Raw genomic sequence first — 22659 nt, forward strand, 5'->3', positions numbered from 1 at the left:
TAATATATTTTTTATCCTAGATGTAAACAGAAGCTCATGTGTAGACTGACAAGCTCATTACAAGATCATATCAATCTCAGATTTGACTTTGACTTTGTCAGTGTGCTGCAGCACAGCAGTGAGAGAAGAGATGTTTGTCTCTTGGAAAGAGTCCTAAGTGTTTGTGCCCATGTGTTAGGCAGGAAAATGTAGGTAAAGCTCAGACATGGCAGCTGTGAACCCTGAGGGATTTTGAACCAGTGACCTCTCTCCTGGACCATTTCCCTAACCACTGCACCATGCTGCAGCAGGTTTCCAACAGAGCATCACGGCAACTCTATATGTCACGATTAGATACTCAGGAGAATGAGGCTGTCCTGAGGCACATCAATCAAACACGGCAGTGTGGAAGCAGGGAGGGAAGGAAGTGTACTGAGGTTTGAATGGATCCAATAAAGTTCCCTTAACAGAGCCATAGCAGGATGTTGTGATGTTAATTTCCTTGATAAATTAAACATATTTTGACATAGAAAAGGTTTGTAAATGTTGAACGATGTCATGCACAACAGCAGTGGCCTATAAAGATGAGCAATAGAGTATAATTGATTTTATTGTTTGCAGTCAGTCTTGTAAACAGAGTTCAAATCATGAGTGCACATCAGATTCATTCATGTGCATGTGGGCAAAGTTCACAATGTCAAGCAGGTCTACAAAACTATGGTTGGAGATGTTTTTGCTCAGAGCTGCAAGTGTGTTTACCTATCTGATGCACAAAAAAGGATTCACATCCAATAAGTATACAGTGGAATCCTTCAGGGGTTAGTTTTCGAGATTTCCTAATTTTTTGTATGTCTGTCGCACGTATATTTTTCATATCATCAAACAAATTTAAATAATAGACAAAGATAACAGATTAACTGTGATGTTTCACATCTTTAGAAAGTTGAGTTCAATTGATCAAGCCACACCCAGGCCCAATTACTGCCACACCTGTCTATCTGTTTGATGGACATGTCCATCTGTTTGAGACCTCAAACTGCTGCACACTTGGGTTTTGCAGCAGTACAGTGACAACTCACCAACAAGTCCAGCTCTGAATGACCTAAAAAAACTAAATGAAGACTTTGGAATGGCAGTGTCAAAATTATGACCTGAATCTGAATGAGATGCTTTGGCATGACCTTAAATTATGGCACAGCGCTGTAAAAGACTCATTGCAAATGCTTGATTGCAGTTGATCCTGCTAAGAGTGGCCCAACCAGTTATTAGGTTTAGGGGGCAATCGCTTTTTTCCACAAAGGGCCATGTAGGTTTGGATTTGTTTCCGCTTTTATGATAAACATATTTATTTAAAAACTGCATTTTGTTTACTTGTTATCTGTGTCTAATATTTTAATTTGGTTCATCTGAAACATTTAAATGTGACAAACATACTAAACAATAAGAAATCACGAGGGGGTGAAACATCCTTCTCACCACTTTATATACAAATATTTAGACCTCCAAGTGAAAAACTCAGACGTCATGCTGTGTAGCTGCACCGTAAACATTAGTGCTCACTCATGTTGACCTCTGGGTTTGCATAATATACTTCAAATCAATTGACAAATAAGTTATATTGAGGTAATATTGTTAACTTATGTTACTGTCCTTTTCACTGCAGAACTAAATGATAATAGAGTAATTATCTATAGTCTAACCCTTTGGTTCTCCAGTTGTAGTACAAGTACCATAGATGTTACTTGATGTTGGTAAAAACAAACTATTCTGGCTTTTACCAAAAAGACAGTGCCGTCTGTGTTTGCTCTAAAACAGGCCCGAAATATTCCATACCAGGGTTATCAAGTAATTATTGCATGTCTGTTGGTTCAGGACGAAAACCCAGACATCCCCCTTTGCTTGAATGAGCTGTAGTGCAGCTCATTCAATGGGAACCCAAGGTGTTCCCCAGCCAGAAGGGATATGTGGTCTGTTCACAGAGTTTTAGCTCTGCTCTGAGGCCTTCTTTTAATAAAATTTACTCAGAAACCTTCTAATGGAGGCACACAGAGGGCGTCCTCATCAGAAGCCCAAATGACCTCCATTGACTGCTTTCCGTGCAGGCCTCCTTGGACGAGTGAGTTCTTTAACTTATACCTGAAACAGAGCTTGGCCACTATAGGAAGCAAATTTCAGCTACTTGCTTCTGGGATCTCATTATTTCTGTCACTATCCGTATCTCATGTCCATAGGTGAGGATTAGAACGTAAACCGACCGACAACCCAAACTTTGTCTTTTTCGCTTGAGGCAGAAACTAACCCCTGACCCAGAGAGAGGAATCACCCCTTATCCTTTTTGATAAGCCTGGCCTTAGACAAGCGTGGTGGAGTCCAACCCAAACTGGGAACAATCTGGAGTTTGTGCTGAGAATTGAAAAAGAGTTCTTGTTTTGGGTAACTACAAACCTCTCAAAACAGAGAACAGTATTAACTAAACACAACATGAATGCCTTTGGGTTTAGAATGAGGATGCTTAATCTTTGTGTCAGAAATCCCCAGTTTGATTCCTTTTTTCAGTTTATGCTCTCTCAGCCATATTCTGATTCAATAGGCATACTTAAAGTATTAACATTTAGATTAAGGAAATAGTCACTAGAATGCTTTTTCATTGAATGGTGGGGCCTTCTTTGCAACGGAAACAGTGTTTCACACAGCATCAACTGAATAATGCAATGCTAAATTTTCTACAGTATTTTATTTGATTTATAAGGAGTGAGAGAGATGCAGCACTTTTATAAGACATATAAAACCTGGTTAAGATTCAAATTTAAACTATACAACTGTAGTATAATGATGATGGCAGTATTCATCTGGTGAGAAATGTTCAGCACCCTGCCACCGCAAAAACTCCACATTTCAGTGTCCACCCAACAAGTATTGCTTTCCTTGCAGGGCTATTTGCTGGAGCAGATTCCACCATGTTCCTGCAGTGCAAATACAGCCAGAAAAATGGTCTCAGAAACCACACTGGTTTCAGGAAAAGATTGCTGCTGTAGAAGCTGACCTATAGATTAGAATATTAAGGGCCTGTCAACTTGACATCTGGAAATCTTCATATAAATGCTAATTTACCATATGCATGTATGCCAACAGTTTAATTGTACTTTTTATGTAATTGTGATGTTTTTTTCCCTGCAGTGATATGTCTAAAGACTTTAATAAAACTGCATTCAACTGATTATTGTTAGACTTTGAATGCTTCCGACTAAAATCTTTTGAAATGACAACTGAAGACTCTTTTGCTGGTTGCATGTAAGGCTGCGGTTCTTCACATTCACTATATTAAAATCCTTTGTTGTTGAGCTGAATGTAAAAAGTCCCAATCATGAAAATATTCTTTCACCCTCATTTACTCTGAGCTAAATGGTTATTTTTTCCTTTTTGTGATTCTCTGCAATTCCAGTAGATTTTAAAGAGATCATTGTTTGAAAATTGTTGAAGAAAAATCTTGGTAGCAAAAAAGAAATTGTGTCATCTATAAAAAACAAAGCCTTTCAGTTACCAGAATATTTAGCATGCAGAGCAAAAGCCCTATCTGGCAGCACTAGTCTTCATCACCCTCTGCGTCTAATCTATTGCCTTAGGCTTTTCCTCAAGAAGCATACCCTCAACGCTAACTGGTTGTCTGTTGCAGGCACCTTTCCAAAGCAATCTACACAGGCGGTTTCATTTTAAGATATTGAGCAAATGTTAAATGGCCCAGGGCACCGAGTAAAGTGTTCTCAGCATCCGTACAGCTAATAAAACAGATGTCTAAATCAACCCCAATCTGACACAGAGGAGAAACTTTCGGGGTATTACGAACCTAAAACATTATTGAACCAAAGCCAGTCATTTAAATACAGCAATCTTAAATCTAATCTGATTCAGTGTTTGTACTAAGAACATTGACATAAAATTCTTAGTGTTCACTGAGGCAGTTTGTACAGTTTGTCATTAAATTGATTATTCTAATTAGTGTATAAATACAGTATGAGTCAACCTTTGGAATTGATGGAAGTGTCCATCTGTTGTTATCAAATATCGAGATTGATTGACCCCCGTTGAGTCACACAAGAGGATAAAAGTTGATTGCTAACATATGTTCTGTGAGATGTCAACAGCGAAGTATCCTGATACAATCCATGTGTGGTTTGTATCTCATCCGAGGGAGTGGGCTTCCTCCCAATTCTGCCCAAGAACGCTGTAATGGATAAAGTCTAAAATCTGCCTCGACAACATATTTCAATAGCAACTTCTACCAACAATCCAGGAACAATTTGGTGATGAACTGTGTCTTCTCCAGCCTGACGGAGCACTGTGCAACAAGGCAAAAATGATGATAAAGTAGGTGAAGAAATTAAATTATGTACCTGGGTTTAGAAAACTTGCGACATCGCAACCCCACTGAGACGCTGTGGTCAATTTTCCTAAAGCAGGTTTGTAACAAAAGTCAACAAATTGTAATCAATTCCAAGCACTAAGACAGGTATTAGGTCGCCACCAGTCAGCTTTTAGTCCATAAGGTTTCAGAGAGAATCACGGAAGTTTTGAAAAACAAGGAAAATACTGGAAATTCTTATTTACTACAAGAAACCCATAAAATATGAAAATGTAAATGGTGGGAAAACAAGAAGAAAAATAATCAGATGTAGTGTAATTTTTCTGCAGTAAATGACAGCAACATAAAAATCATTATCCTGGGAATGTTAAAGGTATTATTTTCCCCTTCCCATCTCCACCCTGTCTGCCTTTCGGTATGCTGCTCTCTCCGGCAGGGAGAATGACAAATAGTAATAGTGATTGGGCAGAGTTCGCACCAATCGAGCATGACTGTGTGCAGTTAATTGAACTCATGAGCAAATATGTCTTGTCCCATTGACTGTCCGGCAGCAAGAGCAGCTGCATCTATCTTCAACACTGCAGATGCTGTAAATCTCCATGATTGGCTCCAGATTTCGCCTTTAATGGGTCGCCAAGATAGCAGTGCCACAGCCGCTTTGGTTGCCTGAGATTTCTGTCCACAGTAACCAGCACGGCCTTTGAGAGCAGAGATTATACAGTGGAATAAATGAGGTCTAACTACTTTTGAAGATGATTATAGACACAATCAAGTCTGGTAAAATGGTTTATTTTCTGTTATCTTATCTGTTTGCCATTCTGTGCACAGCTCTTTTCAGCCTGAAATCCCTCCTCAGACACTGAGGAATTTCCAGCCCTGACTGACATGCTTGCTCATCTGTAGGAAGACAAAAGCTGTATTAATTTCAGTCCCAGACTTCCTCTCCCCATTATTCTGAAAAGTGTCTTTGCAACAAGGACACATCTGTCTGTATTCAAATCTACATGCAATGTCCAATAAACCGTGGCAAGTTCTATTCAAACAGAGAGACGTACTGCTTTGCATGATCTGATAATCGGCAGAAAGGGTGATGTGCATCTCTCAAAGCTGATCTTCATGATACAGTTATGCAAAAGTTGTAATTGTTAAGTGTTGGTATTGAATTGGTTTCAGCTGTTGATTCATGTGAAAAGGGAACCAATGCAGACAGTACATTCCCACATGACATTAACAAAGTAAAGATAAAAATAAATATATATATTCTTTCAGGACATAATAAAGCTGTTCTGGCCTTGACCAAGTACTAAAACTATTAAAATCTCACCTCAGGTGTCCAAAATGATAAAGGTGTGTCTGGAATAACTAAGTGCACCCTTACTGCTTCTGTAGGATTTAAGAGCAAAGGTAACAGCCAGGTTCTGCTTATTAAATACAGTTTAACTGTTCATGTGAGATTATAAAGTCAGATCCAGATTTGTTTTAAGTCAATCGGTTTTCAATAAGAAACATTATTCAAAAGAGCAACACATTTAGGACAGCAGCCAATCTATTCAGCAGTGAACGTCACAGCAGCTTCACTGCAAGATCAGGCTGTGAAAGGTTTAGAGAAATAACAAAGAACTATGTGGTCCATCTCAAACTCCATAAGCCTCCGTTAGCATTTTAAATATTCATTTTAGCAAAGGAATTAGAAATAGACCTGAGCAAGTATGGCTTGTTTGGAAGGTGTCTTCGCTCTAAATAGAATCTGGTTTGCAAGGTTTGCTTCTGAATGAACCACAAACCTTCTGGAACAATGACCTTTGGACTTAGATGAGACCAAATTAGAGAAGTTTGACCATAATTCACAACACACTGTTAAAGAAAACCAAACGCATCAAGCAAGGTGATGGGGTTGTTTTATTTAGACTGTTGCACGTAGGCGGTTTTCAGTAATTGTGTCATCCATGAACTCCTCTGGATGCCAAAGCATTCTAGAGGTAACTGTGAGGCTACTGACCTGGCAGCTACCTCAGTGAGCTGAAGCAACATTTTATGGAAAACTAGGCTAAAATTCTTCCAACAATGTGAACAGCTGAATGCCAGACAGTAAAGAACAACTGAGAGCTATTACTACTAAAGGTGGTTTTACAAGTCGGTGAATCATGGGGTGTAGTTTTCTACTTAAAGTTGTCAGTCATGTGTAGCAACCTCATCTCTTTAGATTGTGATAACTGGCTCTGATACTGGTCTAGTCCCTTTTGGCATTTAGACAAACACAACTTGCTGAGAAACAAGTAAACGGGAGGATGACACATCCTTTGTCTTTCTGATTCTTAGGCTTGGCAACAGAAGATCAGTTTGGACATGAAACTTTCAACCTAATTAAGCAGACAGGATCAGAAATATGTCATATTTACACACACAAAGATGCCCTGTTGTTTTATAGCTTTAATTTAAATGCAGATCTTTTCTGTGTTCCTGGATTTCATATCTCTGCAGATACATGGTTTGATTCTTTGTCGTTTTACTTTAGCACAGAGTAATAAAAGGTTGAGAAATTTGATTAATGCTTGAAATAGGACCACAATTAATCTTCAAAAAATATATTTAAAAAACTCAGTGAATTTGAGTATTTTCAATTAAAAAAATTCTAATGCATTAAATTAGTGTTGTCTCAGAAGTAGAAAACAAAAAGTGATTTAAAAATATTAGTGAAATGTTTTCTTTTTTGTTTTCTTTCTGTAGACACTTTCTGTTTTCGGAAACCAAAAAAACTGGTGATTTAAGTCATGGTTTCACTGATTTTCTCTTCTGTTCTGCTAGTTTGGAATGTTTTTGGCTCCTCTGTTAAGATCAATGATTTGGTAAGATCCTAAAAAGACTGACATTTGCTCCATCATGTATCAGGTAGAACTGTTTCCCAACCCTGCTCTGAATTTCATAAATGACTCATTACAGTCTTTTGCAGAACGTGATGACCAGCCTAGAAAGTAGATGCGCCCTTGGAATTGGGTGTTATAGAGCAGATAAAACCTCCAAAACATGCAAGAATTGTGGTTGAAGACCACTCCTATTGTGGATGTGAGAATTCTTTTACCTCAAAAGCTCGTGTTGAAGCTCTGCACGTCATCACTCAAAATTGGCATGTTGGAGCAGGGAAACATCTCAAGCTTCCAGAAGGGTGTGTTTGAAGACCAGGTTTGGGAAACACCAAACTCGGACAGATTCTTTAAGAGGTTTCAAGGTCTGACCAGAAAGGTAGAGGGGATTTCACCTTTGTTGTTGCTTCTATTGTATTTGAAAAGTGTTCCTCACAAAGGTATTAATACCTCTGGAACCTTTAGAATATTATTCGGATTGTATGTGAAAGACTGACACAAAGTAGAGTAAAATTATGAAGCGGAAGTATATATAGCTGAAAGTCTTTAGGGTACAGTGCCTTGTGAAAGTATTCAGCCCCCTTGAACTGGTCAATCTCTTGCCACATTTCAGGCTTCAAACATAAAGATATAAAATTCAAATTTTTTGTGAAGAATCAACAACAAGTGGGACACAATCGTGAAGTGGAATGAAATTTATTGGATGTGTCAAACTTGTTTAACAAATAAAAAACTGAAAAGTGGAGCGTGCAATATTATTCGGCCCCCTTGCAATAATACTTTGTAGCTCCACCCTTTGCTGCAATTACAGCTACAAGTTGCTTGGCGTATGTCTCTATCAGTTTTGCACATTGAGAGACTGAAATTCTTGCCCATTCTTCCTTGCAAAATAGCTCGAACTCAGTGAGGTTGGATGGAGAGCTTTCGTGAACAGCAGACTTCAGCTCTTTCCACAGATTCTCAATTGGATTCAGGTCTGGACTTTGACTTGGCCATTCCAACACCTGGATACGTTTATTTGTGAACCATTCCATTGTAGATTTGGCTTTATGTTTTGGATCATTGTCTTGTTGGAAGATAAATCTCCGTCCCAGTCTCAGGTCTCTTGCAGACTCCAACAGGTTTTCTTCCAGAATGGTCCTGTATTTGGCCCCATCCATCTTCCCATCAATTTTGACCATTTTCCCTGTCCCTGCTGACGAAAAGCAGGCCCAAACCATGATGCTGTCACCACCATGTTTGACAGTGGGGATGGTGTGTTCAGGGTGATGAGCTGTGTTGCTTTTACGCCAAACATATTGTTTTGCATTGTGGCCAAACAGTTCGATTTTGGTTTCATCTGACCAGAGCACCTTCTTCCATACTGAACAACAGTATCTCGGACCTGCCTGGTGTGTTCCTTGGTCTTCATGATGCTCTCTGTGCTTTGAACAGAACCCTATTTATCATCATCAGTCATTTGGAACAACATTGGATCATTCAGAGATCCTCACTGAACTTCTGGAGTGAGTTTGCTGCACTGAAAGTAAAGGGGCCGAATAATATTGCACGCCCATCTTTTCAGTTTTTTATTTATTAAAAAAGTTTGACACATCCAATAAATGTCATTCCACTTCACGATTGTGTCCCAAGAAGTTGAAAAGTTCAAGGGGGCCGAGTACTTTTGCAAGGCACTGTATGTCTCTAAGAGCTCTGCACAAATTCTTCTTTAATAGCATCTGTGCCAATTAGTTTTGCAAGCCACAGATTCTCTGTTGGATTTTGGACTCCGATTTGGGGCATTTTAACACAAGAATTTGCTTCAATCCAAACCATTCAGTTGTAGCTTTGAGTGAATGTTTGGGGTCGTTGTCCTGCTGAATGGAGAACATCAACCCCAGTCTCCAGTCTTTTGATTGGCCTGCATTTAGCTCCATCTACTTCCCCTTCAAATCCAACCAGCTGCCCTGTCACTGCTAAAGAAAAACACTCCCCACAGCATGATGCTGCCACTTCCTTGTTTCTCACTGGGAAATTGGGTTCAGGGTAATGTGCAGTGTTAGTTTCTGTCTCACAGTGTTTTGGATGTAGGCAAAAGGTTACATTTGGGACTCATCTGAGCAGAGCTCCTTCTTCCATGTGTGTTGTGTCCCGTACATGGCTTGAGGCAAACTCCTCCATTTTTATCTATTAAACACGTCCCTTCCACTTCACAATTGTGCATGACTTTGCACAATTGTCACATAAATTGTCACATAAAATCCAAATTTATCACACTGCTGTTTTTATTAAACTCCTGGAACTCCTGTTCAGCCTTTTCATAAAACAGTTTTGGTAAAATACAGTTTAATGGTGCCAGACCTGTTTGTTTATAAGCTTCTATACATAGAAAAACACAGTTTGTAATATGTCACTCTGTTTTGTGTTTTTTTTTCACATTTAAATTTGTGAGACACTAATATTACAACGTCTAACTCTATCAAACTATCACTCTTATGTTTGTGTATCTATTTGAACAGCAGATGCTTTAGCTGCCGGGCTCACATACATCATTCTCCTCACAAAGCCCAAAGCAACCCCATGAACACAAAGATAACAAAACTCTCTTGATCCCACAGGCAATTCATCCCCAACTGACCCACTTGTTTTCACAATCTGACAAGTGTGATTTAAGAACTGCAGTCTGTGCGTAGTGTAGCAGCCATGTCTGGCTTCACTTACGTGCTTCAGGGGGCTTAGAGTTAGCCACATCACCCCTTCTACACATACTACTCCTCTGTCATCAAAATAAGATAAATCCAGGAATTTAAGTCTAATGCCCAGAAGTTTTGGTTTACTTTGAATAACTTTTACCTTTTCTTTTTTTGATAAATTGTTCTTTTTTGTGGTATCAAGATTATACAAAGAAGAAGCTGCTGAGCACAACCAATGCATAATAAATGACTGAGAATCTGATAACAAAAGCACATTGTTACCTGATGTTAAAAACAAACATTTTCCTTGATTCAAATCCAGCTGTATATTTCCCTGTTAATGTCACATGTTATTGAGGCCCTATTTTGTTGCACAGCTTTTAGTTTCCAAAAAGAGTCCAATGAGGCTGTTTCTATGGGCTAATACAAAAGAGTATTCATCATCAGAGTAATTTACTTTGGCTAATAAAAAAAAAAAAAGTGAAGTGAATCATTCACTGACATGTTAAAGTAGCTTTCCGCAGCTATTGAGGTCTTGGCACAGCAGTGGGCCGTGGGAGGCATCCAACTGATGTGTTTTTCTAAAAAAATTAAAAAATCTCTTTTTAATTCATCACCTGGTGTGTCAGTTTTTAAGTGGGCACTAATGCTTCTCCATCACACTCACAAAAAATAAAAAGACACCAAAGTGATCTGAGAATGAGCTATAACTGTGAAATTTCTGGCCTACATTGGTAAACACGTACTAGTGAGGATGGCTGCGGCTAACATTGAGCTGATGCTGGCAACATGCTTTTCTGCCTAGAGGTAAGCTATTTAGTATACGGCTGTGGTTTCATTTAACCTTAATTTAGCAACTTGGAAAGGTAAAACAAATCCTAAAGATTAACAGATAAAATAAGTGATTTAAGGGAGGCATCACATGGTGTAAAAGTAGAGCAAGTACCCCATGTATCTGGAGGCTATTAGTTCTCAACGCAGTCATTTAGGGTACATCTCTGGAGCTGAAGATTGTTGATGCATATGTCCTCACTTTTCCATGTAAATCTTCAGAGGAGACAGATATTGAGTTGTTTGGCCAAAATGTTTGGAGGAGTCAAGGTGAGCACTGTACAAACTGCCAAGCATGATGGTGGCACCATTATGCTGTGGGACTGTTTTGCTTTTACTGTGAAGGGCGCATTGCAAAGAATGGATGCAATAATGGAGGAAGACTATCTCTAAATTTCTCAACTTCACCTCAAATCAACAGCTAGATGGTTGAAACTTGAACACAGTTGGGACAATGATCCCAAGCACAAAATTAGTTTTGGTATAGGTTTAGAAGGCTACCATTAAGCAAATCAACTAGTTTAAATGAGCTCCACAAAGATGAGTCAAGACTGGGACTGCTTGTTAATGGCTATAAAAGTGTGTGGTCAAAGTTCACCTTGAAGTTGTATATTGAGATTCTGGAAATAATGACTCAAACTATTAAAAGCCAAAAATCAATATGGTGTTCATGCTTGTCACACTAATGTAATAAATATGACCACAATAGAATAGAATAGAAATATCCTTTATTGTCCCACAGTGGGGTAATTCAGTTGTGTCAGCAGGAAAGTTAAAAGCAAGTGGAAACATGCATACAATACCCAAAAGCTACGCTGGTAAAAACAACAGAAGCTTATTAAGACTGCTTCCTTCCTAGAAACTGGAGACCTTTTCTGCAGGTTTTCCTTTTTTTAACAGGACTGTCACATTTCATGTTGGAATATTTTAAACACTCTATCCTCTGTGAAAAGATTTAAGGGAGAAACAGTCGTAACTCTAAGTGTAGCATAAAGAGGTTAGATTTTTGCAAGCAAAACAAATTATAGTTTAATGTTCACATTTTGTTTTATTCTTTGTTTATTTGTGCTGCTGTTGCATCTTCTCCTGCTTCGATTTTTTGGATCCAGTCACCTCAATGTCATTCCAAACTTCCCACATTTAGTTCAGCTGCAGTGGAAATGCATTAATTACAAATGTCGTGGTGAAATTCATTATAACACATTCCTGCATATGTTGTCAGCACAGCTAGCAGCATTCGTTCCACATTTGCCACTCCATGTCATGGGATTGTTATCAGACTTTCAACTCCAAGTTCGCCAGAACAGAGAACAAATCTGCATATTATAGATCAAGGGCAGACTATAGAGAGAGTAGCCAGTCACTCGTGATAATGATCACTTCCCCTTTTTTTCTTCATGACAGAGGGAAACAAACATGATCCCCATCAGTGCTTTATGTTTGAGTTCCCTGCTCTCTTGTTTTTCTTCCCTGATCAGTTTATGGTGATTAATGTGTACCAGTGAGCAGTCAGTTTCCAGAACCTACAGATATTGACGTGGTGATTTGCATAGATATGCAAATGCACCTGGTGACAATTGAGCCATAGAGACAGGTGATATCAGGTGTATGTCTGTGTGAGCTCGAACCACGTGTGAAGCCTGCTAACGGTAACTAGGTCATAGTTTTCGCTGCCTGGGTTCCTCCTCTGATGGATGAGTACTGTATTCACAGCTTGTGCTGCCTGTCTCAGGTTATTTATGATGGTGCATGAAGTCTATGGATGTCAGGGGTTGTATTGACCTTTCTCAAAAACTAATGTACTCTAAACTTTGTTTTCTCCTGTTTTTTAGTTGTACTTTCTCAGAACTGCAGATTTAAGTTTTTATCTTATAATGCCATAAATCTCTCAGGGGTGTTCAGAAAACAAACCTAATCCTCAGCTCTGCAGTGTGTTGTGGTTACTTTACAAACAGGTGGTTTACTCATGCCGGACTACACTATCAAAAGACTCTGTCTTAACCAAGTCTTGCTCTTCCTATTCTTCCAGCATCCTCTCCAGGCCCAAATATCACCCTGGAGGGACTGTACCATTGTTACCAGGGGCCGCCGATCCCTATGGACAAACTTTGCGACTTCAGCACAGACTGTCCGCTCGGAGACGACGAAGGCACTCTTTGCCGTAAGTAGAGAGTGACAAACTACCACTGTGATGTGCATGAACCACCACAGGGGCATGCAGAGATCTTCAAAGGGGCAGAACAGATTTGTAGAGGACTGTACATTAATATACAGGTCCTTCTCAAAATATTAGCATATTGTGATAAAGTCCATTATTTTCCATAATGTCATGATGAAAATTTAACATTCATATATTTTAGATTCATTGCACACTAACTGAAATATTTCAGGTCTTTTATTGTCTTAATACGGATGATTTTGGCATACAGCTCATGAAAACCCAAAATTCCTATCTCACAAAATTAGCATATTTCATCCGACCAATAAAAGAAAAGTGTTTTTAATACAAAAAACGTCAACCTTCAAATAATCATGTACAGTTATGCACTCAATACTTGGTCGGGAATCCTTTTGCAGAAATGACTGCTTCAATGCGGCGTGGCATGGAGGCAATCAGCCTGTGGCACTGCTGAGGTCTTATGGAGGCCCAGGATGCTTCGATAGCGGCCTTTAGCTCATCCAGAGTGTTGGGTCTTTAGTCTCTCAACGTTCTCTTCACAATATCCCACAGATTCTCTATGGGGTTCAGGTCAGGAGAGTTGGCAGGCCAGTTGAGCACAGTGATACCATGGTCAGTAAACCATTTACCAGTGGTTTTGGCACTGTGAGCAGGTGCCAGGTCGTGCTGAAAAATGAAATCTTCATCTCCATAAAGCTTTTCAGCAGATGGAAGCATGAAGTGCTCCAAAATCTCCTGATAGATAGCTGCATTGACCCTGCCCTTGATAAAACACAGTGGACCAACACCAGCAGCTGACACGGCACCCCAGACCATCACTGACTGTGGGTACTTGACACTGGACTTCTGGCATTTTGGCATTTCCTTCTCCCCAGTCTTCCTCCAGACTCTGGCACCTTGATTTCCGAATGACATGCAGAATTTGCTTTCATCCGAAAAAGGTCCTTTGGACCACTGAGCAACAGTCCAATGCTGCTTCTCTGTAGCCCAGGTCAGGCGCTTCTGCCGCTGTTTCTGGTTCAAAAGTGGCTTGACCTGGGGAATGCGGCACCTGTAGCCCATTTCCTGCACACGCCTGTGCACGGTGGCTCTGGATGTTTCTACTCCAGACTCAGTCCACTGCTTCCGCAGGTCCCCCAAGGTCTGGAACCGGCCCTTCTCCACAATCTTCCTCAGGGTCCGGTCACCTCTTCTCGTTGTGCAGCGTTTTCTGCCACACTTTTTCCTTCCCACAGACTTCCCACTGAGGTGCCTTGATACAGCACTCTGGGAACAGCCTATTCGTTCAGAAATTTATTTCTGTGTCTTACCCTCTTGCTTGAGGGTGTCAATAGTGGCCTTCTGGACAGCAGACAGGTCGGCAGTCTTACCCATGATTGGGGTTTTGAGTGATGAACCAGGCTGGGAGTTTTAAAGGCCTCAGGAATCTTTTGCAGGTGTTTAGAGTTAACTCATTGATTCAGATGATTAGGTTCATAGCTCGTTTAGAGACCCTTTTAATGATATGCTAATTTTGTGAGATAGGAATTTTGGGTTTTCATGAGCTGTATGCCAAAATCATCCGTATTAAGACAATAAAAGACCTGAAATATTTCAGTTAGTGTGCAATGAATCTAAAATATATAAATGTTAAATTTTCATCATGACATTATGGAAAATAATGAACTTTATCACAATATGCTAATATTTTGAGAAGGACCTGTAATTTTTACTGTAATGTGTTTTATTAAACCACCTACAATAAAAAACAATGTAAATATATGATCGTAGAATAAACTGCATCGCACCTCTGTCTCTGTCAGTGCAAACAAAGTGCAAACAAGGTTCACAGCATTACTCCAACTATTCAGTGGTCTTTAGTTTTTCTTCTGCTTGTTGCTCAGTGTTTCCCTCTTTTACTGCTTTTGTATCTGTTCTATCGTATACTTTATCCACTGACAACTTCTGCACCTTTACAAAACAGGAGACAAGCCTAAATAACAAAAATGTTAGAAATTATTAGATACTTTATTTTTACTATGGTTGTGACTTACAACTGGTAAAGTATCTGTATAATTTGTTTTATTAAACCTTATCAGTCATTCTTTATTCCACCCGGCAGGTACGATTTTTTTACATTGGTTATTTTTTGAGGCATTTTTAAACTACAGCATGCAATATGTTTTGCCATCTATAGTTTTTTCAGAGCTACAGTGCTGTGAAAAAATGTTTTTCCTTTTTATTTTGGTAACCTAAATGTTTCACATCATGAAAGATTTTAAGATCAGACAAATATGACCCAAGTGAATACAGAAAGTCGTTTTCAACTTATGTTATTTATAAATGAAAACAGATCTGTCCAGTCCAACCTGGCCCTTTGTAAAAAGGCATTTTCCCCCCTTAACCTGCTAACTGGTAGCAACTGCCAACCAGTGTTTGCAGTAACTGGTGATGAGTCTTTTACTACGCTGTGGAGAAATTTTTAACAACACCTCTTAGTAGAATTGCTTTAAATTACCTTTATTGGAGGTATTTCGGTCATGAATGGCTGGTTTATGGTCATGCCACTGCATCTCAATCAGATTCAAGTCCAGACTTTGATTAGGCCATTCCAAAACTTTCATTTTTTAAGTCCTTCTGAAGCAGAGTTACATGTGTGCTTTGGATCATTGTCCTGCTGTGTAAAACAAGTGTGCTTGGGCTTAACACTCTCCTTTAGGATTTTCTGGTGGAGAGCAGAAGTCATGTTTCCATCCATTGCACCAAGTTTTCCAGGTTCTAAAGCATCAAGCAGCCCAAGACTATCACCACAATGTTTGATTGCAGTTGTGTTTCTGTTCTAGAATGCCATGCTAGTTTTACTCCAGATGTAAAGGGATGCATCTTCCGAACGATTCCACTTTTATTTCGTCAGTCCACAGAATATTCTCCCAAAGGTTATCGAGATCATCCAAATGTTTTTTGGCAAATGTGTGGTGTAGGTGTCAGTAGTGTTTTATTTTTCCTTGCATCTCTCTGATGGATGGCGTTTTTGCCCAGTTTTTTTATTGTTGAATCTTGAACAATGACCATATTTGAGGCAAGTGAGGCCTGCAGGACTTTAGATGTTATTCTGGGTTCCTCTGTGGCCTCCTGGGTGAGTTGTTGAGACTTGAGTAAAGGCTTTCCCAACAGATTGTTCAAATCAAAAATGGTTTTGAACATTTCTCCTACATTATTCTGGCTGCTCTTTTAAGGATATTGATGAAACTTGTATGGCTGGTTGACTTTTTGTTCTTTAATGTTGCATAATATCTTTAAAATTATTATTTATAATAGACTTTTCATACCTGTTAAAATGATTTGAAAATACCTAACGTAGCCCACCTCCCCATGAAGCACACTTGGGTGTGGTTGATGCACTCTGGAATTTGTTAGGCTGGCCATTCCTCGAGAGGTTTAATACTCTTCCAAGTTTTCTCCGTTTCTGGAACGTAGCTCTTACTGTGGTTTACTGGAGTCCCAAAAGCCATAGAAATGGCTTGGAAACCCTTTCCAGACTCTCTCAGTGACTTCCACATCTACTCTTGAACTTTTTTTTAGCTTGGGACATGATGTTATTGCATTTTTAGAGCTTGTGGCCGGCTTCATGTTGTCAGGCCGGTTCTAATTTAGTGATTTAGTGATTCTACGGGTCAGGCAGTAATCAGGCCTAGGTGTGGATAGTGAAACTGAACTCAACTTTCAAATATAGCATTGAACAAGCAGAGTGATCACTTTTTACATAGTGTCAAGCTGGCTTGGAAAGCTTTTTTCTCCAAATTAATGAAATCTTTTTTTTTTTTATTTACTCATGTTTACTCAATTCAGTTTCAGAGCACAACATGGTGATGTTCGTTGATAAAAGTATAAAAAATCTTAAATCCTGTGAAGTGGAGTTTAAGATGTCTGCTACTACAGTGGGAGGTAATGGTTATACTTAAACCATGAAGGAATAAAATTACTCATCATGAACACAGAGTGGGAGACAGATTTCCAGGAGGATGAATAAAAACTTTGGGATAGTTCACTACACGCGCCACTGAGTACCAGCTCAGTTTGTAGTAACAAGCTGCAACATCATCCTGATTTTGAAAACGGGGGCAAAGGCATGAAATATTTAGTTGTAGGGTAAAATTACTGGAAAGAAAATAAATATAAAGTTTTTATACATCTATCCATCTATTGTTTTATACCAGCTTGGTATAGTAAGCTAGTGCAGAGTTGTTTGTGCTAAAAGGAGGGCTTCCTAAACAAGGTTGGAAATCCCTGTTCATGGAGGCAGGTTGACTACAGCTGTGGAGGAGTGAGAGACTTCCTGATGATTTACAAAAAAAGATCAAATTTAAGTGAAGGAGAACTTTAGAAGTAAAAAAATGATTTATCTAAAAGATGTATAAAAGTGATGATATAAATGTTTTCTCAAAGGGGAACTTTGATTGTTGGCAAAGGACCGGTGCTTGAGTACTTGTAGCATCTACTCTTTGGCAGATGTGTGCTGCTACTGTTCCTCTGATGTCCATTGGTCAGGTTGCATTGTGGTGAATCACCTTTAGTAAAACGGTCCCACCCAGCACAGCAACAGCTGACCGTGATTGTGTGCCCTCCTGACAGAAACACAGAGAGAAAAGCCCCAAATAAGAGCGCCAAAGATATGCTTGGCTCGCCTTTCTCACCTTTGACATATTCCACGGTTGTTATTTCTATCTCTTTGCACATTTGTTTTCTGCTTTTCTCAGGGCTTAGGAGCAACGCCAGCCAACTATGCTGACATCTTATTTACAAGTCCCCTAGGCTGGGCGCCTGTTGTGTGTCTGCTTGTGCGTAGCCTGAATCTTTTTATAGCGCCGTCTGCATGTATGCAGCTTTAAATTGTCTCTCAGATTTGTGTACACACAGCTCAGATGTTTCACCCTTACCATTAAACAGAATAACAATAACCATTGTGGAAGATTAATTCTTGTGTCTTTTTTTTTTTTTACTCATATTAAAGTGACCAAAATGAATTTGCCTCTGCCCACAATTCAGGTCAGCCTCCCCATGTGCTGCTTATTAAAAGGAGGTCTGCTCCTGTGTGTGTGTAGGTTTGCTCACAATGGGAGCTGGGAGATAAGAGGGTAACGATAGGATGAAAATCCCAGCCAGGCACAGATTCCATTTCTGCTGCAAGAGGATTTATTAGTGCTAATTGGCTTGAGAGGCAAACCCACGGATGTAATCTCTTTTTGAATGTAATAAGTGTATGGGTGTATAACATTTTGATTTTAGAAGCCACACTTACACATTTAGGAATAAATTGTACAGCTGTTTTTTTTTTTTATGTTTCAATGATTTGTGTTTGATGGTTGATTTTTTGAACACGGTTCCTACTACCTTATCAGGTTATGTATGAGACTCAACATTTCCAGAGTTCTGTCTTCTAACCCATTTTAAGGTCTAAATACAAATGTCCATTTTGACCAAACGCTGGCAAAAGTGAACTGACAAAACAGTATATATATCCCAATGAAAGAAAATGAGCAATATAAATAGCAATAACATTAATCTAAATATCATTCAGTGAACTTACATATAAAAAAGCAATGCTACCTCTCTAATGTCTGATCTTTATCTTTATCCGCCTGTTTTTGTGTGTGTGTTGCAGGGCATCTCAGAGCATCTCCTTAGTAGACCTCTCTTGTTGTAGTCAAGTAATTCAAAATTTCCATTAAAAGGGCTAACCCATATTGAACTCTAAAGAAAAACAATACAATCATGAAATATATACCAAACAGGAAAGGTAAGGAGGGAGGCTAAAAGTAATGTATGTTCTTGTTTTTCTCACTTCTCTCATTTGTCGGGAAGCAACTTTTTGTGATGCAAACAACAACTTATCTAAACCTAAATGCAAGGAAGTGCAGAAGTCCAGGCAAGCATATATTAAGAAGTGAATAATTGTTTTTAAATTTCTGAAAGAGAATTGGCCTTGCATTGGGTAAAAGTGTCAGTAGCAGAAAAGTGTGATTTCACAGCTAACTTCTAAGCAGTTATAAAAAAAAAAGCTGCAATGATTCCTTATATTGTATTTTCTGAAAGGAAACAGTTTTTAATCAAATCTGCAATCAAAGAAATTTTCTGATGTAAGTAATGGTGGATCCCAAAGGCAACAGGTACAGTTAGAACATGACGGGCCAAGGACTGGTCTTTGAGAACCTTACCAGGGAAGTGGGGCTACAGCCAAACAATGTCCGTTCTTCTGGACAGAGAAACCTGCTGTCTGAAACCTCACCAGAATCACTGAAGAGCAGATGCTTTAATGCCAACACTGTTTGAGTTTCAATAAAAGAAGATCATAGTCCACTGCACCAAAGACAGCACATAGATTTATGGAAGGCCCATCATAGCAGGGTTTCTTTAGTTAAAGCTAGGTTGTTGATTTTTTTTTTTTAAGAGCTTTTTCTGCACCATTTTATTGTTTTAATGCCAAACAAAAAATGGTCTGAACTTATGTCTTTCTTTTAAGACATCTAGAAGACAATGGGTTTTCTAAAAGTTTTAAACAGGTTTAATGATGATACACAGATTGAATAGCTGATATCTTAATGTTTGAATGGATAGACCTATGGACTATTAGAGAATACTCGTACTCGTACTCGTCGTCTTCTTATCCGGAACCGGGTTGCAGGGGCAGCAGACTCAGCAGAGACGCCCAGACGTCCCTCTCCCCAGACACCTCCTCCAGCTCCTCCGGGTGGAGCCCAAGGCGTTCCCAGGCCAGCTGAGAGACATAGTCCCTCCAGCGTGTCCTGGGCCGTCCCCTGGGCCTCCTCCTGGTGGGACGTGCCTGGAACACCAATCTCCATACTCCTGGAGCACCCCCACAGGGCATCACGAGGGACACAGTCGAATGCTTTCTCCAGGTCCACAAAACACATGTGGACCGGTTGGGCAAACTCCCATGAACCCTCGAGTACCCTGTAGAGGGTATAGAACTGGTCCTGTGTCCCATGGCCGGGACGAAAACCACACTGCTCCTCCTGAAGCCGGGGTTCGACTATCGGCCGGACTCTCCTCTCCAATACCCTGGTGTAGGCCTTACCAGGGAGGGTGAGGAATGTGATCCCCCTGTAGTTGGAATACACCCTCCGGTCACCCTTCTTATGTAGGGGGACCACCACCCCAGTCTGCCAATCCAAAGGCACTGTCCCCGTCCGTCACGCAATGTTGAAGAGGCGTGTCAACCATGACAGCCCCACAACATCCAAAGACTTGAGGTACTCATTGCGGATCTCATCCAACCCCGAAGCCCTGCCACCGCATAGCTTTTTAACCACCTCGGTGACTTCAGCCTGGGTGATGAAAGAGTCTAACCCCGAGTCTCCAGCCTCTGTTTCCACCAGGGAATGCGTGATGGCAGGATTGAGGAGATCCTCGAAGTACTCCTTCCACCGGCGGATAATGTCCCCAGTCGAGGTCAGCAGCTCCCCACCCCTATTGTAAACAGTGTTGGCGAAGCACTGCTTCCCGCTCCTGAGGCACCGGACCGGTAGTCCTTCTCCATGGCCTCACCGAACTCCTCCCAGGTGCGAGTTTTTGTCTCTGCCACCGCCCGGGCCGCGGCACGCTTGGCCCCACAGTACCCGTCAGCCGCCTCAGGAGTCCCACAAGCCAACCACAGCCGATAGGACTCCTTCTTCAGCTTGACAGCGTCCCTTACTGCCGATGTCCACCACCGGGTTTGGGGATTGCCGCCGCGACAGGCACCGCAGACCTTACGGCCGCAGTTACGGGCAGCAGCATCGACAATAGATGTGGAGTACATGGTCCATTCGGACTCTTTGTCTCTAACATCCCTCGGAATCTGGTCAAAGCTCTCCCGGAGGTGAGAGTTGAATACATCCCTGGCCATGGGGTCCGCCAGACGCTCCCAGCAGACCCTCACTATGCGCTTGGGCCTGCCAAGTCTGTCCGGCTTTCTCCTCCTCCAGCGGATCCAACTCACCACCAGGTGGTGATCAGTGGATAGCTCAGCCCCTCTCTTCACCCGAGTGTCCAAAACATGCGTCCGAAGGTCTGATGATACGACAACAAAGTCGATCATTGACCTCCTGCCTAGGGTATCCTGGTGCCAAGTGCACTGATGGACACCCTTATGTTTGAACATGGTGTTCATTATGGACAATCCGTGACTAGCACAGAAGTCCAATAACAAAACACCGCTTGGATTCAGATCGGGGAGGCCATTCCTCCAAATCACGCCTCTCCAGGTGTCACTGTCGTTTCCCACGTGGGCGTTAAAGTCCCCCAGCAGAATAATGGAGTCCCCAGGAGGGGCACTATCCAGCACCCCCGACCGGGACGCCAAGAAGGCCGGGTACTCCGCACTATCACTCGGCCTGTATGCCGAAATGATAGTCAGAGACCTCTCCCCAACCCGAAGGCGCAGGGATGCGACCTTCTCATCCACTGGGGTAAACCCCAACACGAGACGGCTGAGCTGGGGGGCAACAAGCAAACCCACCCCGGCCCGCCGCCTCTCCCCACGGGCCACTCCAGAGTAGAAGAGAGTCCAGCCCCTCTCGAGGAGATTGGTTCCAGAGCCCACGCTGTGCGTGGAGGCGAGCCCGACTATTTCTAGTCAATATCTCTCGACCTCCCGCACAAGCTCAGGCTCCTTCCCCCCCAGCGAGGTGACATTCCACGTCCCTAGAGCCAGCCTAAGCATCCGGGGATCGGGGTCTCCACCTTCGTCTGCCACCCAATTCTCTTTGCACCGGTCCCTTACGGTTCCACCTGCAGGTGGTGGGCCCATTGGGGGATGGTCTCGCGTCTCTCGTTCGGGCTTGGCCCGGCCGGGTCCCGCGAGGAGCAACCCGGCCACCAGGCGCTCTCCGACGAGTCCCGACCCCAGGCCTGGCTCCAGGATGGGACCTCAGCTCCGCCATACCGGGCGACGTCACGTGCCTCGATTCTGTAGTCGTCATGAGGGATTCTTGAACCGCTCTTTGTCTAACCCGTCACCTAGAGCCTGTTTGCCATGGGAGACCCTACCAGGGGCATTTAAGCCCCAGACAACATAGCCTCTAGGATCATTTGAGCACTCAAACCCCTCCACCACGTTAAGGTGGCGGTTCAAGGAGGGGTATTTCCTATCCTATTTATTAGAGAATATGTTAGGAAATAATCCTGGAAATGCAAATATTTTTTCCTGCCCTATTTTTGTTTCCCACACATATTTTAGTAGAAATCTGGATAAAACCTGATAATTTAGCAGAGAAAGGTTTGCTGTTGGCTGAGAAATGTCATGGTTCTGTTACCTAGGTTTGCTTAAATGACTCTGATGCACAAACACCAGCTGTTAACCATCCCTGAAGCTCTTCTTAAGAAAAACAACCTTAATCCTCGTTTTATTAAAATCAAGGACCAATGTGGCTTGCATGTATTGATCAGACCAACTTTATACTTTCAGATGTGTCTTTTGTTTTGCAATACACAGCCTACATCTGTACATGGGGCCCTGTAATTCATTTCATATTCATCAGTCACCCATGCCGATTACCCCCTGGCACTTGTATCACATAGCATCTCGTCTCTGAAACCTTATTCTCTATGATCTATCTACGAGTTATCTGCATCTGATTTGATCTATTTAAATCCTTTATAAGCTCTGCCAAGGCTCATTAATCGGGATATGCAGAAAGAGGCAGAAGGAACAAGCTCAGCTGGTGTCAATCACAAAGATTCCCGACATATAAGGAAGCTTGAGTCCCTGTAGATGATCCCTCACCATCCTACTAACGC

General features: G+C 41.3%; 1 protein-coding gene across 4 annotated transcripts in view; it reads left to right on the forward strand.

Moving 5' to 3' along the window:
• The window catches only part of alk (ALK receptor tyrosine kinase), a 541946-nt gene that overhangs the window by 436985 nt on the left and 82302 nt on the right, over positions 1 to 22659 (forward strand). For all 4 annotated transcript variants that reach the window (XM_047345720.1, XM_047345721.1, XM_047345722.1 and 1 more), the window contains one exon: positions 12733 to 12864. In XM_047345720.1, the coding sequence (XP_047201676.1) occupies positions 12733 to 12864 (132 nt within the window). The remainder of the gene's footprint in view (positions 1 to 12732; positions 12865 to 22659) is intronic.

This window comes from Girardinichthys multiradiatus, chromosome 19, assembly GCF_021462225.1.
Source record: "Girardinichthys multiradiatus isolate DD_20200921_A chromosome 19, DD_fGirMul_XY1, whole genome shotgun sequence".
In the NCBI taxonomy this organism is placed as follows: domain Eukaryota; kingdom Metazoa; phylum Chordata; class Actinopteri; order Cyprinodontiformes; family Goodeidae; genus Girardinichthys; species Girardinichthys multiradiatus.